The 14491-nt window shown below is 37.7% G+C and overlaps 1 protein-coding gene across 18 annotated transcripts in view; it reads right to left on the bottom strand.

The window, feature by feature from the left end:
* STAU1 (staufen double-stranded RNA binding protein 1) overlaps nt 1-14491 on the bottom strand; it is a 90606-nt gene that overhangs the window by 17750 nt on the left and 58365 nt on the right. For all 18 annotated transcript variants that reach the window (XM_082643981.1, XM_082643971.1, XM_082643969.1 and 15 more), the window contains one exon: nt 6517-6615. In XM_082643981.1, the coding sequence (XP_082500107.1) occupies nt 6517-6615 (99 nt within the window). The remainder of the gene's footprint in view (nt 1-6516; nt 6616-14491) is intronic.

The following is a 14491-nucleotide window of genomic DNA, read 5'->3' as shown; positions in this document are numbered from 1 at the left end:
GAGGAACACTCCCAAACCCATTCTACGAGGCCACCATCACCTTGATACCAAAACCAGACAAGGATGTCACAAAGAAAGAAAACTACAGGCCAATATCACTGATGAACATAGATGCAAAAATCCTCAACAAAATACTAGCAAACAGAATCCAACAGCACATTAAAAGGATCATACACCATGATCAAGTGGGGTTTATTCCAGGAACGCAAGGATTCTTCAATATACACAAATCAATCAACGTGATACACCATATTAACAAATTGAAGGAGAAAAACCATATGATCATCTCAATAGATGCAGAGAAAGCTTTCGACAAAATTCAACACCCATTTATGATAAAAACCCTGCAGAAAGTAGGCATAGAGGGAACTTTCCTCAACATAATAAAGGCCATATATGACAAACCCACAGCCAACATCGTCCTCGATGGTGAAAAACTGAAAACATTTCCACTAAGATCAGGAACAAGACAAGGTTATCCACTCTCACCACTCTTATTCAACATAGTTTTGGAAGTTTTAGCCACAACAATCAGAGAAGAAAAGGAAATAAAAGGAATCCAAATTGGAAAAGAAGAAGTAAAGCTGTCACTGTTTGCAGATGACATGATACTATACATAGAGAATCCTAAAGATGCTACCAGAAAACTACTAGAGCTAATCAATGAATCTGGTAAAGTAGCAGGATACAAAATTAATGCACAGGGCTTCCCTGGTGGCGCAGTGGTTGAGGGTCCGCCTGCCGATGCAGGGGACACGGGTTCGTGCCCCGATCCCGGAAGATCCCACATGCCGCGGAGCGGCTGGGCCCGCGAGCCGTGGCCGCGGAGCCTGTGTGTCCGGAGCCTGTGCTCCGCAACGGGAGAGGCCACAGCAGTGAGAGGCCCGCGTACAGCAAAAAAAAAAAAAAAAAAAAAAAAAAAATTAATGCACAGAAATCTCTGGCATTCCTATATACTAATGATGAAAAATCTGAAAGTGAAATCAAGAAAACACTCCCATTATTATTGCAACAAAAAGAATAAAATATCTAGGAATAAACCTACCTAAGGAGACAAAAGACCTGTATGCAGAAAATTATAAGACACTGATGAAAGAAATTAAAGATGATACAAATAGATGGAGAGATATACCATGTTCTTGGATTGGAAGAATCAACATTGTGAAAATGACTCTACTACCTAAAGCAATCTACAGATTCAATGCAATCCCTATCACACTACCACTGGCATTTTTCACAGAACTAGAACAAAAAATTTCACAATTTGTATGGAAACACAAAAGACCCCGAAAAGCCAAAGGAATCTTGAGAACGAAAAATGGAGCTGGAGGAATCAGGCTCCCTGACTTCAGACTATACTACAAAGCTACAGTAATCAAGACACTATGGTACTGGCACAAAAACAGAAAGATAGATCAATGGAACAGGACAGAAAGCCCAGATATAAACCCACGCACATATGGTCACCTTATCTTTGATAAAGGAGGCAGGAATATACAGTGGAGAAAGGACAGCCTCTTCAATAAGTGGTGCTGGGAAAACTGGACAGGGACATGTAAAAGTATGAGATTAGATCACTCCCTAACACCATACACAAAAATAAGCTCAAAATGGATTAAAGACCTAAATGTAAGGCCAGACACTATCAAACTCTTAGAGGAAAACATAGGCAGAAAACTCTATGACATAAATCACAGCAAGATCCTTTTTGACCCACCTCCTAGAGAAATGGAAATAAAGACAAAAATAAACACATGGGACCTAATGAAACTTAAAAACTTTTGCACAGCAAAGGAAACCATAAAAAAGATGAAAAGACAACCCTCAGAATCGGAGAAAATATTTGCAAATGAAGCAACTGACAAAGGATTAATCTCCAAAATTTATATGCAGCTCATGCAGCTCAGTAACAAAAAAACAAACCCAATCCAAAACTGGGCAGAAGACCTAAACAGACATTTCTTCACAGAAGATATACAGACTGCCAACAAACACATGAAAGAATACTCAACATCTTTAATCATTAGAGAAATACAAATCAAAACTAAATTGAGATATCATCTCACACCAGTCAGAATGGCCATCATCAAAAAATCTAGCAACAATAAATGATGGAGAGGGTGTGGAAAAAAGGGAACACTCTTGCACTGCTGGTGGGAATGTGAATTGGTGCAGCCACTATGGAGAACAGTATGGAGGTTCCTTAAAAAACTACAAATAGAACTACCACATGACCCAGCAATCCCACTACTGGGCATATACCCTGAGAAAACCATAATTCAAAAAGAGTCATGTACCAAAATGTTCATAGCAGCCCTATTCACAATAGCCCGGAGATGGAAACAACCTAAGTGTCCATCATCGGATGAATGGATAAAGAAGATGTGGCACATATATACAATGGAATATTACTCAGCCATAAAAAGAAATGAAATTGAGCTATGTGTAATGAGGTGGATAGACCTAGAGTCTGTCATACAGAGTGAAGTAAGTCAGAAAGAGAAAGACAAATACCGTATGCTAACACATATATATGGAATTTAAGAAGAAAAAAATGTCATGAAGAACCTAGGGGTAAGACAGGAATAAAGACACAGACCTACTAGAGAATGGACTTGAGGATATGGGAAGGGGGAAGGGTAAGCTGTGACAAAGCGAAAGAGAGGCACGGACATATATACACTACCAAACGTAAGGTAGATAGCTAGTGGGAAGCAGCCGCATAGCACAGGGAGATCAGCTCAGTGCTTTGTGACCGCCTGGAGGGGTGGGATAGGGAGGGTGGGAGGGAGACGCAAGAGGGAGGGGATACGGGAACATATGTATATGTATAACTGATTCATTTTGTTATAAAGCAGAAAGTAACACACCATTGTTAAGCAATTATACTCCAATAAAGATGTAAAAAAATAAAATAAAATAAAATAAAATAAATAAGAAAAAAAAATTTAAGAAAATTGAAATCATATCAAGCATCTGTTCTGACCACAACGCTCTGAGATTAGAAATGAATTACAGGGAAAAAAACGTAAAAAACACAAACACATGGAGGGTAAACAATACGTTACTACATAACCAAGAGATCACTGAAGAAATCAAAGAGGAAATCAAAAAATACCTAGAGACAAATGACAATGAAAGCACGACGATCCAAAACCTATGGGATGCAGCAAAAGCAGTTCTAAGAGGGAAGTTTATAGCTATACAAGCCTACCTCAAGAAACAAGAAAAATCTTAAACAATCTAACCTTACACCTAAAGGAATTAGAGAAAGAAGAACAAACAAAACCCAAAGTTAGCAAAAGGAAAGAAATCATAAAGATCAGAGCAGAAATAAATGAAATAGAAACAAAGAAAACAACAGCAAAGATCAGTAAAACTAAAAGCTGGTTCTTTGAGAAGATAAACAAAATTGATAAACCATTAGCCAGACTCATCAAGAAAAAGAGCGAGAGGACTCAAATCAATAAAATTAGAAATGAAAATGGAGAAGTTACAACAGACACTGCAGAAATACAAAGCATCCTAAGAGACTACTACAAGCAACTCTATGCCAATAAAATGGACAACCTGGAAGAAACGGACAAATTCTTAGAAAGGTATAACCTTCCAAGACTGAACCAGGAAGAAATAGAAAATATGAACAGACCAATCACAAGTAATGAAATTGAAACTGTGATTAAAAATCTTCCAACAAACAAAAGTCCAGGACCAGATGGCTTCACAGGTGAATTCTATCAAACACTTAGAGAAGAGCTAACACCTATCCTTCTCAAACTCTTCCAAAAAACTGCAGAGGAAGGAACACTCCCAAACTCATTCTATGAGGCCACCATCACCCTGATACCAAAACCAGACAAAGATACTACAAAAAAAAGAAAATTACAGACCAATATCACTGATGAATATAGATGCAAAAATCCTCAACAAAATACTAGCAAACAGAATCCAACAACGCATTAAAAGGATCAAACACCAGTGGGATTTACCCCAGGGATGCAAGGATTCTTCAATATATGCAGATCAATCCATATGATACACCATATTAACAAACTGAAGAAGAAAAACCACATGATCATCTCAATAGATGCAGAAAAAGCTTTGGACAAAGTTCAACATCCATTTATGATAAAAACTCTCCAGAAAGTGGGCATAGAGGGAACCTACCTCAACATAATAAAGGCCATATATGACAAACCCACAGCAAGCATCATTCTCAATGGTGAAAAACTGAAAGCATTTCCTCTAAGATCAGGAACAAGACAAGGACGTCCACTCTCACCACTGTTATTCAACATAGTTTTGGAAGTCCTAGCCGCGGCAATCAGAGAAGAAAAAGAAATAAAAGGAATACAAATTGGAAAAGAAGAAGTAAAACTGTCACTGTTTGCAGATGACATGATACTATACATAGAGAATCCTAAACATGCCACCAGAAAACTACTAGAGCTAATCAATGAATTTGGTAAAGTTGCAGGATACAAAATTAATGCACAGAAATCTCTTGCATTCCTATACACTAAAGAAAAATCTGAAAGAGAAATTAAGGAAACACTCCCACTTACCACTGCAACAAAAAGAATAAAATACCTAGGAATAAAGCTACCTAAGGAGACAGAAGACCTGTATGCAGAAAACTATAAGACACTGATGAAAGAAATTAAAGACGACACCAACAGACAGAGAGATATACCATGTTCTTGGATTGGAAGAATCAATATTGTGAAAATGACTATACTACCCAAAGCAACCTACAGAGTAAATGCAATCCCTATCAAATTACCAATGGCATTTTTTTTTACAGACTTAGAACAAAAAATCTTAAAATTTGTATGGAGACACAAAAGACCCCGAATAGCCAAAGCAGTCTTCAGGGAGAAAAACGGAGCTGGAGGAATCAGACTCCCTGACTTCAGACTATACTACAAAGCTACAGTAATCCAGACAGTATGGTACTGGCACAAAAACAGAAACATAGAACAGTAGATAGAAAGCCCAGGCATAAACCCACGCACCTATGGTCAACTAATCTATGACAAAGGAGGCAAGGATATACAGTGGAGAAAAGACAGTCTCTTCAATAAGTGGTGCTGGGAAAACTGGACAACTACATGTAAAACAATGAAATTAGAACACTCCCTAACACCATACACAAAAATGAACTCAAAATGGATTCGAGACCTAAATGTAAGACCGGACACTATGAAACTCTTAAGAGGAAAACATAGGAAGAACACTGTTTGACATAAATCACAGCAAGATCCTTTTTGATCCACCTCCTAGAGTAATGGAAATAAAAACAAAAATAAACAAATGGGACCTAATGAAACTTCAAAGCTTTTACCAGCAAAGGAAATCATAAACAGGACAAAAAGACAACCCTCAGAATGGGAGAAAATATTTGCAAATGAATCAACGGACAAAGGATTAATATCCAAAATATATAAACAGCCCATGCAGCTCAATATTAAAAAAACAAACCCAGTCCAAAAATGGGCAGAAGACCTAAATACACATTTCTCCAAAGAAGATATACGGATGGCCAAGAAGCACATGAAAAGCTGCTCAACATCACTCATTATTAGAGAAATACAAATCAAAACTACAATGAGGTATCACCTCACACCAGTTAGAATGGGCATCATCAGAAAATCTACAAACAACGAATTCTGTTGTTTTTGTTGGGGTGTGGAGAAAGGGAACCCTCTTGCACTGTTGGTGGGAATGTAAACTGATACAGTCACTATGGAGAACAGTACGGAGGTTCCTTAAAAAACTAAAAATAGAATTACCATATGATCCAGCAATCCGACTGCTGGGCATATACCCAGAGAAAACCATAATTCAAAAAGACACATGCACCGCAATGCTCATTGCAGCACTATTTACAATAGCCAGGTCATGGAAGCAACCTAAATGCCCACCGACAGACGAATAGATAAAGAAGATGTGGTACATATATACAATGGAATATTACTCTGCCATAAAAAGGAACGAAATTGGGTCATTTGTAGAGACGTGGATGGATCTAGAGACTGTCATATGAGTGAAGTAAATCAGAAAGAGAAGAACAAATATCGTACATTAATGCATATATGTGGAACCTAGAAAAATGGTACAGAAGAACCGGTTTGCAGGGCAGAAATTGAGACACAGATGTAGAGAACAAACGTATGGACACCAAGGGGGGAAAGCGGCGGGGGCGGGGGGGACAGGGGGTGGTGGTGGTGGGATGAATTGGGAGATTGAGATTGATATCTATACACTGATGTGTATAAAATGGATAATAAGAACCTGCTGTATAAAAAAAATAAAATTCAAAAAAAACTTGTATATTCTTCTGTTAATAAAACATGATTACTTAAAAATAAATAAATAAATAAATAAATAAGTATAAAGTTTGAATCTTAAATTTGAAGATTCACATATATATGATTATCATTCCAATGTTATTTAAGAAAAATACAATTCCGATGATGAACACCAACAGTATAAAGATGTGTAAAATAAGCTTACCTCAAAATTCACAGGCAAGTTCCGTTTAAGTGCAATCTCAAACACTTGACTTATTTCAGATTTATTGAGATTTTCTTCTTCTGATTCTCTTCCATTCACCTAAAGGAAGAATAACTGGTTAGTAGTGAACTCTTGTTAAAGCGGTCAAGATCCCAGCTGTGATGATAAACCTTAAAAGCACTGAAACTAGGCTTTATGGATGCAGCAGTAACCCCGTGAACAGAGCCACATGTGTTCCATGTGTCACTGAAATTAAAAGGTTAAAAAAAAGTGTCCTATCAAACTTTGGCTAGTTTCTACCTCATAAATCCAACATAAACAGTCCACACATAACAGGCCTTTGGGTATGGATCAGTCTAATCGCGTTGTAGTGAGCCACGGCCGCTCAGGAAGAGGGACTCCTGAAGCCCCCTCAAGGACTGGCAAGCCACATTCTGGAAAAATTCCAAGTACAGTCTATGTGGGGCATGGCAAGGACCAATGTAAGTCTCTCCACCTAGGTATGTGGGTTTCTTATTTGGACAAAAAAAATCCCTGGAAACCACTTTTTTAAAAAAGATGCAGTGGAACAATTACAAAACCGCCACGTGTCTCATACTTAACTGCTGCTGGCAAAAATGCAAGGTGCAAACTAATAAAGAACCTTGAACAAAAGCTGACTCCAGCTTTGTAACAAGGTTCATTTACAGTCCTCCACAGGCTGGGACTACAGAGGGGCAGAGATCTTCTCTGTGCACACGGACCACATGGAGTCTATACTGTGTGGCAGTGATAATACAAGAAATGAGATAAGCTCAGTAATAGCAAAGTGACCCCAAAACATGGCAAGACAGCTGTATTTTTCTTATTACTGGGATTCTTTTGTCAAAGAATTTGTAAAATCCTATTTCCAAGATAAGAACTATATGACAGGAACCCAAGGCTGAAATCACTGAATAGGCAAGATGTAGCACCATCCAGGATTTGATTTGTTGTGCATTTCCTTAGGTTTATCAGGTAGATCCTAACCCTAACACAGGATCCATATTTCAAGCTATAATTAAAAGAAGGAAAATTCTAAATAAAAAAAATTAATTAAGAATATAATCCTGTATAAGTAAATTTAACCAGACACTGTAATTCTTTCTCTCCTTCCATGATGATAATGTTTTCTTTCCAATCTGGTTTCACTTCACTCACTACCTGGTCAAAACTGCTTGCATAGCAACTTCTGGTAATTAATTAAGGCAAACACACTTTTATGCTTGTTATTTAAATCATAAGGAGAAAGAGGGCCTGCCTTTTTATGAGTGAATCCTTAAAGCCAGAAATCTTCAAGCAAGGTGTCTTAGAAGGCTAGAGTTCCAAAGAGGTTTGGTTTGAAATTTATTTTTTAAATAGGTTTAAACAAGAACAACAACAAAAAATACTGTATTTTAAAAAGGAAGCATGTTCAACAATAGTGCTGGGAAAACCAGATACCACACACACAAAAATGAAGTTGGACTCTTACCTCATACCACACACACAAATTAACTCAAAATGGATCAAAGACCTAAGCATAAGGGCTAAGAGTATAAAGCTTTTAGAAGAAAATACAAGGGAAAAGCTTCATGACACTGGATTTGGGAATGATTTCTTGGATATGACACCAAAAGCATAGGCAACAAAAGAAAACCAATAGGACTTCCCTGGTGGCACAGTGGTTAAGAATCTGACTGCCAATGCAGGGGACATGGGTTCGAGCCCTGGTCCGGGAAGATCCCACATGCCGCGGAGCAACTAAGCCCGTGCGCCACAACTACTGAGCCTGCGCTCTAGAGCCCACGTGCCTAGAGCCCATGCTCCGCAACAAGAGAAGCCACCGCAATGAGAAGCCCGGGCACCGCAATGAAGAGCAGCCCCCGCTCGCCACAAGCAACTAGAGAAAGCTCGCATGCAGCAACGAAGACCAAACACAACCAACCAATTAATTAATTAATTAATTTTAAAAAAAGAACACCAATAGATAAATTGGACTCAAAATTTAAAACTTTTGTACAAAAAGAAACCAAAAAAACCTTCAGTACATTGAAGGACATGATTAAGAGAGCAAAGACAACCCACAGAATGGAGGAAAATATTTGCAAATCATATATCTGATAAAGAATTAATGTCCAGAATATATAAAGAACTACAACAACAAACAATGCAATTCAAAAATGGAGAAAGAATTTGAATAGACATTTCTCCAGAGAAGATATACAAATGCTCAACGTCACTAGTCATAGAGAAATGCAAATCAAAACTACAATGGGATACCACTTCACACCCGTAAGGACAGCCATAGACAATAGCAGGTGTTGTCGAGAATGTGCAGAAATTGGAATCTTTGTACACTGCTGGTGGGAATGTAAAATGGTATAACCTCTGTAGAGAACGGTATGGTGGTTCCTCAAAAAGTTAAACATAGAATTACAATACGATCCAGCAATTTCACTGCTAAATATATACTCAGCAGGGACAGATTCTTGTACATCAGTGTTCATAACAGCATTATTCACAATAGCCAAAAGATGATAACCACCCAAGCATCCATCAACAGATGAATGGAAAAACAAAATGTGGACTACTGATCCAATGGAATATTACTCAGTCTTAAAAAGGAATGGGGGAAAAAAAAAAGGAATGGAATTGTGAAACAAGCTACAACATGGATGAACCCTGAAAACATTACGATAAATGAAATAAGCCAGACACAAAAGACAAATATTCACTTATACAAGGTATCCAGAACAGGCAAGTGCAGAGACAGAAGCAGGACAGAGTTTACAGGGGATGAGGACGGGGGGAAGGTGGAGTTTTGTTTAATGTGTACAAGAGTTTTTGTGTGAGATGATGAAAATGTTTTAAAAATGGACAGTGGTGATAGTTACGTAACATTGAGAATATATTTGATGTCATATGACTATACACTTAAAAAATGGTTAAAATGGCATCCTTCATATTATCTATATATTTTACCTTAATTTTTTGAAAAGCAACAAAGAAAAGTATGTGTTTCATACCAAACAGTAACACACTAGAGACCATCAACACATTAACTTGTGCTAACAGGCTAATTCATTTTTGTACACAAACAAGTTTTCCGACAGCTGTTTATCTGAAGAGTATCCACAGATTTTTTAAATAAATGAGTTATTTTAAAAACTGGTCCACTCTCATGATAAATAACTATGTCAATGAGAATGTTTTCCTTAGGTGCAACAAGAACCAAATTTGGAAAGAAACCAGGTGATGAGGATGATAATACTTCAACTGCCATGCATGTACCCCAATTTTCATTTTTTTGTTCACTATATCAGCTCAATTCCTTTTAACTTTTATTCTTAGTTATGACCTATTTCAAACATACAGAAAAGTACAGATAATAATGTGACGGGCAATGGCGCTGGATTTAACAAATGCCAACACTAGACACTACTGACACCAATTTTTTTTTTGCTTTTATAAGGAAAACAATGAATGAAGCCCTTCTCACTCTTCTTCCCATAGAAGAGTTAACTGCTATTCCAAAATGGGACTGGATCTTTCCCAGCCATGTGGCTTTTCTTTTTCAAATGGACCAAAACAATATATAGTATAATTTTGTGTTGTGAAAATTCACATAAATCATTCTCATTGATTGCCTTTTATAAATATTCTAAAGTTCAAACTTATACGTTTTACTAATGAAACGTTATTTTTCTATTTTGCATATTGAGGTTCCACATAAGTCTGATAAAAAACAATGGTCTACTACTAAATTTTAAACTCTCAGCCGTAGTTCTCAACCATAGCAGCATTAGAATCACTTGGGAGCTTTACAAATACAGATGCCAGAGCCCTGCTCCAGATAAGAGAACTCAAATTTTTGCAGATAGGGCCTGGATATTTTTTTTTTTTTGGCTGCGTTGGGTCTTCGTTGCTGCACACAGGCTTTCTCTAGTTGTGGCGAGAGGGGGCTACTCTTCGTTGCGGTGCGTGGGCTTCTCATTGCGGTGGCTTCTCTTGTTGCAGAGCACAGGCTCTAGGCACGCAAGCTTCAGTAGTTGTGGCTCGCAGGCTCTAGAACGCAGGCTCAACAGTTGTGGCACATGGGCTTATTTGCTCTACAGCATGTGGGATCTTCCTGGACCAGGGTTCAAACCCGTGTCCCCTGCATTGGATTCTTAACCACTGTGCCACCAGTGAAGTCCCAGGATATCTGTTTTATATATAGTATTTGATTTTTTTTTTAAGTCCCCAGGTGATTTTACTAACAGAGTTGAGATTCACTGCTCGAAGGTATCGCTTCTAAAGGAATTGCAAAAGGGACAAAGCAGCCAGTAAAATAAAAATGCAAAACAGGAAACAAAGATATACATTTATCTGGAAGTGAGATTATGCTGCTCTTTTACATAAATAATTTTAATATTATCTGGACTGGACAAAATGTTGCAATGGGGGAAGCAGCAAATGACTCAAAACAAATCCACAAATACCATTCCCAGTGAGATAAGGAAAGTGTAGTGGGCCCTCAGTCTTACCTTCATGAAGTGGGAATTACTGTTAACATCAATCCCATAGTGTATGGTTCAGCAATAAAATCTAGGCAACATTAAGAAAAGAAAAAAACACTCTGAACCATGCTTAACCCTCAATATGCCAGGGAAAAATAGTAATCACCATTTACCATCTGGCTCCAATGGGCCCTCTTTATTTTTCTATATTTAAAGACATTTTACAAATAACATACAGAATAAAAGGACAACAAAAATCATTTCATTAGAGACTTCAATAAAAAATTAAAATAACAAACCTAAGTTTTTATTCCAGGTTTGTAGTCAGGAAGGAAGGTACATATACCCAAAATGGGCAAGGTCATTAAATCCAACTAACTGCTCACCAGCTGTCACGCCTGAATTTTGAGCACTGCCCACAGTGATGATGCCAGATTTCAAATCCACCTCCAATGGGTTCTAGCTTATCATGATTCTGATTCTTCTTGTACTGGTATTGTCAAAACACATTACTTTTGAAACTGACTCATAACTTTGTTGAAGGGAGAAAAGCCATCTTCTTTGCTCCGTAACTACTGGGCTGGCCAAACAGTTCGTTCGGTTTTAAGTAAAAATAAAAGACACATTTTTCATTTTCACAAAGAACATTACTGAACGGATTCACTAACTGAACGAACTTTTTGGCCAACCCAATACAAAATGCTTTCATTTCTAGATTTATAAACACCAAAAGAAGGATCTAATGATTTTTTTTCATTGTTGTATCATCAATTTCCTTCTAATACATACACCTCTTTCTATATGTATCCAGTTATTTTGTGGACATTAAGTGGTGAGAAAACTCTGGTGGCCAAACATCATATAAGATGAGAGAATGTTGCCACACAAAGTTTTTAGAAAAAAAAAACAGGATGGTCCAGTTCTTGTTGCAAAATATTGTGCAGCGAAGTCCTTCCTGTTGAATGACTGACCAGAAGAGAATGCACATTTCTTTTTCATACACCATAGAAATACACAGTTCACCTGCCGACTCTTCAAGTCTGGGAAAACTTATCTAACGTAACATCTGAAGACTCCCAGTCTGAGTCACGTCAACACTCAATCTCACCATCACCATTAGAGTCTAGAATGCTGCTGTTTGTCTCTCTGCATTCATCTTCTGACTTGCCTAAAAATGAAGATGTCTTCCTCCAACAATTTTCTTCTCTTTGCCAGTACGGATGGAAAAAGAAAAATTCTGAAGTCTCTCCTGGGTTCAACAAAAGCTAAAAGTAGAGTAAAAAGATGGTGTCTCCAGTCTTCTTTTGTATCTTCTTGAAAGATAATGTGACACATTAGGCAATGCAGTAAGAGCATTAAAGGATGATGCAATAATGACAATTATTTCACTACTGTATCATCCACCCAGGGATTTCATCATTCTTCCACTTTCTTATTATTTTAGTCTTGTTTATTGCATATTTGGGAAAATATGATGAAGAGTGCTGAAATGATATGTAGGAGGACAGCAGCAAAATGTTTCAAAGCATAGGAAAATTAAGAGTCCATAATGTAAAGATTTATAAAAGGATCCAAAGGACCCACATGATCATTTTAAGACAGAAATCATTATTCTACTTTCAAAAATAAGTATGTTTTCTCTTTGTTCTTTTTAAAACCTCTAGAAAAAAAATAAAAGTCATGCAATATCAATTCATACAGAGCTAGAGAAAGCTCAAAAATGAAAATTGGGTCCAATGGACCCTGATAGTATAATGAAGATTAAGGTCTCCAATTTTAGTTTTAGTCCTACTTAAATATGTCCCCAGCTCAAGTGACGATAAGAACTCAAGACCAGGAAGAACTGCATTTATTTAGTTTTTCAGAAGTAGTATTTAAAAAAAGAAAACTTCAAACAGTACAGTTTAAAAAAAGTCTGTCCTCTACCACTACCACCAGGAGAAAACTACTTTTAAAGTTTGCCATAAGCTTCAAGATAGAAACTATGCACACGCAAATATATACAGATACATACACACACAGCTGGCGCTTTTGATTACTTAACACAATCACACTATACACGTAGTGACAGCTCTGGATCATGATTCCCCCCCATTCAATACATTATGGGCCTTCTTTCACATCCACATAAATAGATCTACCACACTCTGATACTCCTGGGATAAATGTATTCATTTATTTAACCATTTCCCTACTAATGGACATAGTAGGCTAGCTCCTGTTTCTCTCTATTACAGATACTGTAGTTATGACCATCTTACTCCTAACACCTCAACACTTATTAGTCATCCTTTCTTAGCACAAGCCATGGACAGGACAGGAACAGAACAGAATAGAATAGAGGTGCTTTTCCAACTCAGGACCTCTGCTCAAGCTGCTCCCTCTGCTGGGAATGTACTTCCCCTGCTCTTCTGCTCACCTTCAGTCTGAGCTTAAATGACTCTTCCTCAATGCACCATCAGTACTCCTACCTAAACAAGACGTTTTATGCTCTCATGATACTTGCTACTTCCATCCTAGCACTGCACTTTTTGATGATACTCCATTCAACCAAGCTCCACACGGGGAGGGGCAGTGCTGCTGTTTACCTTTAGGGTAAGCCGAGCACAGTGCCTGTCATCAAGGGACCAGACCACACCTGTCTTAGACAGAAGCCGCCAGCTTTATTGGCTATGTTTTAGAGAAGGTGAATTGATCCACCACATGACCACATGAGCTAAAAATTTTCAATAGCAAAATGGACAATTTGTTTAAAATGATAATTTCCAGTGCTGGCAGGCTGTGGGCAAACAGGCTACTCAGGCCCTGTGGGCAGAGGCCTAAAATGGTACCATCTTCCTGGTGGGGAACTTGGCCATATACGTTACCATGCAATTCCACTTCTAGGACTGTGGCTCATAGAAATAATCACGGACATACACAAAGATTTAACTACAACAATGTTCTTCACTACCTATTTTTATAACAGGAAAAACTGCAAACAACCTAAAAACCAAGGCTCTGTTGCTGAAATAATAAACTGGCATGCTCATACAATGGAACACTGTGCAGCCATTAATAAGTGCTTAAGGGACATCCCTGGCGGTCCAGTGGTTGAGACTCTGCACTTTCAGTGCAAGGGGTGTGGGTTCGAACCCTGGTCAGGAAACTAAGATCCCACATGCTGTGCAGTGTGGCCAAAAAAAAAAAAAAAAAAAAAAAGTACTTAGAACCATGTTGAATTTGAGTCCTCCGTGGAATTACAAGTAAATGGCATGACAACATATTCATAATGAGCACTTCAGTGAAAAAAAGGTGGTTACTGTACAATATCGTCCCATTTTCGTGAAACAGGTGCACGTACTTACTTATATGTGCACTGACATCCACAAAAATGTTTACAGTGACTATCTACAAGTGGTAAATTTATACAGCATTTGTTTTTCTTTTTTCTTTTTTTTTGAGTTTTGAAATTTTTATAGTTCACAGGCATTACT

Source organism: Mesoplodon mirus (assembly GCF_964341445.2).
Source record: "Mesoplodon mirus genome assembly, chromosome: 15".
Taxonomy (NCBI): Eukaryota; Metazoa; Chordata; class Mammalia; order Artiodactyla; family Ziphiidae; genus Mesoplodon; species Mesoplodon mirus.
Note: the sequence above shows the minus strand (reverse complement) of the source record. Positions and strands in the feature narration are given on the sequence as shown.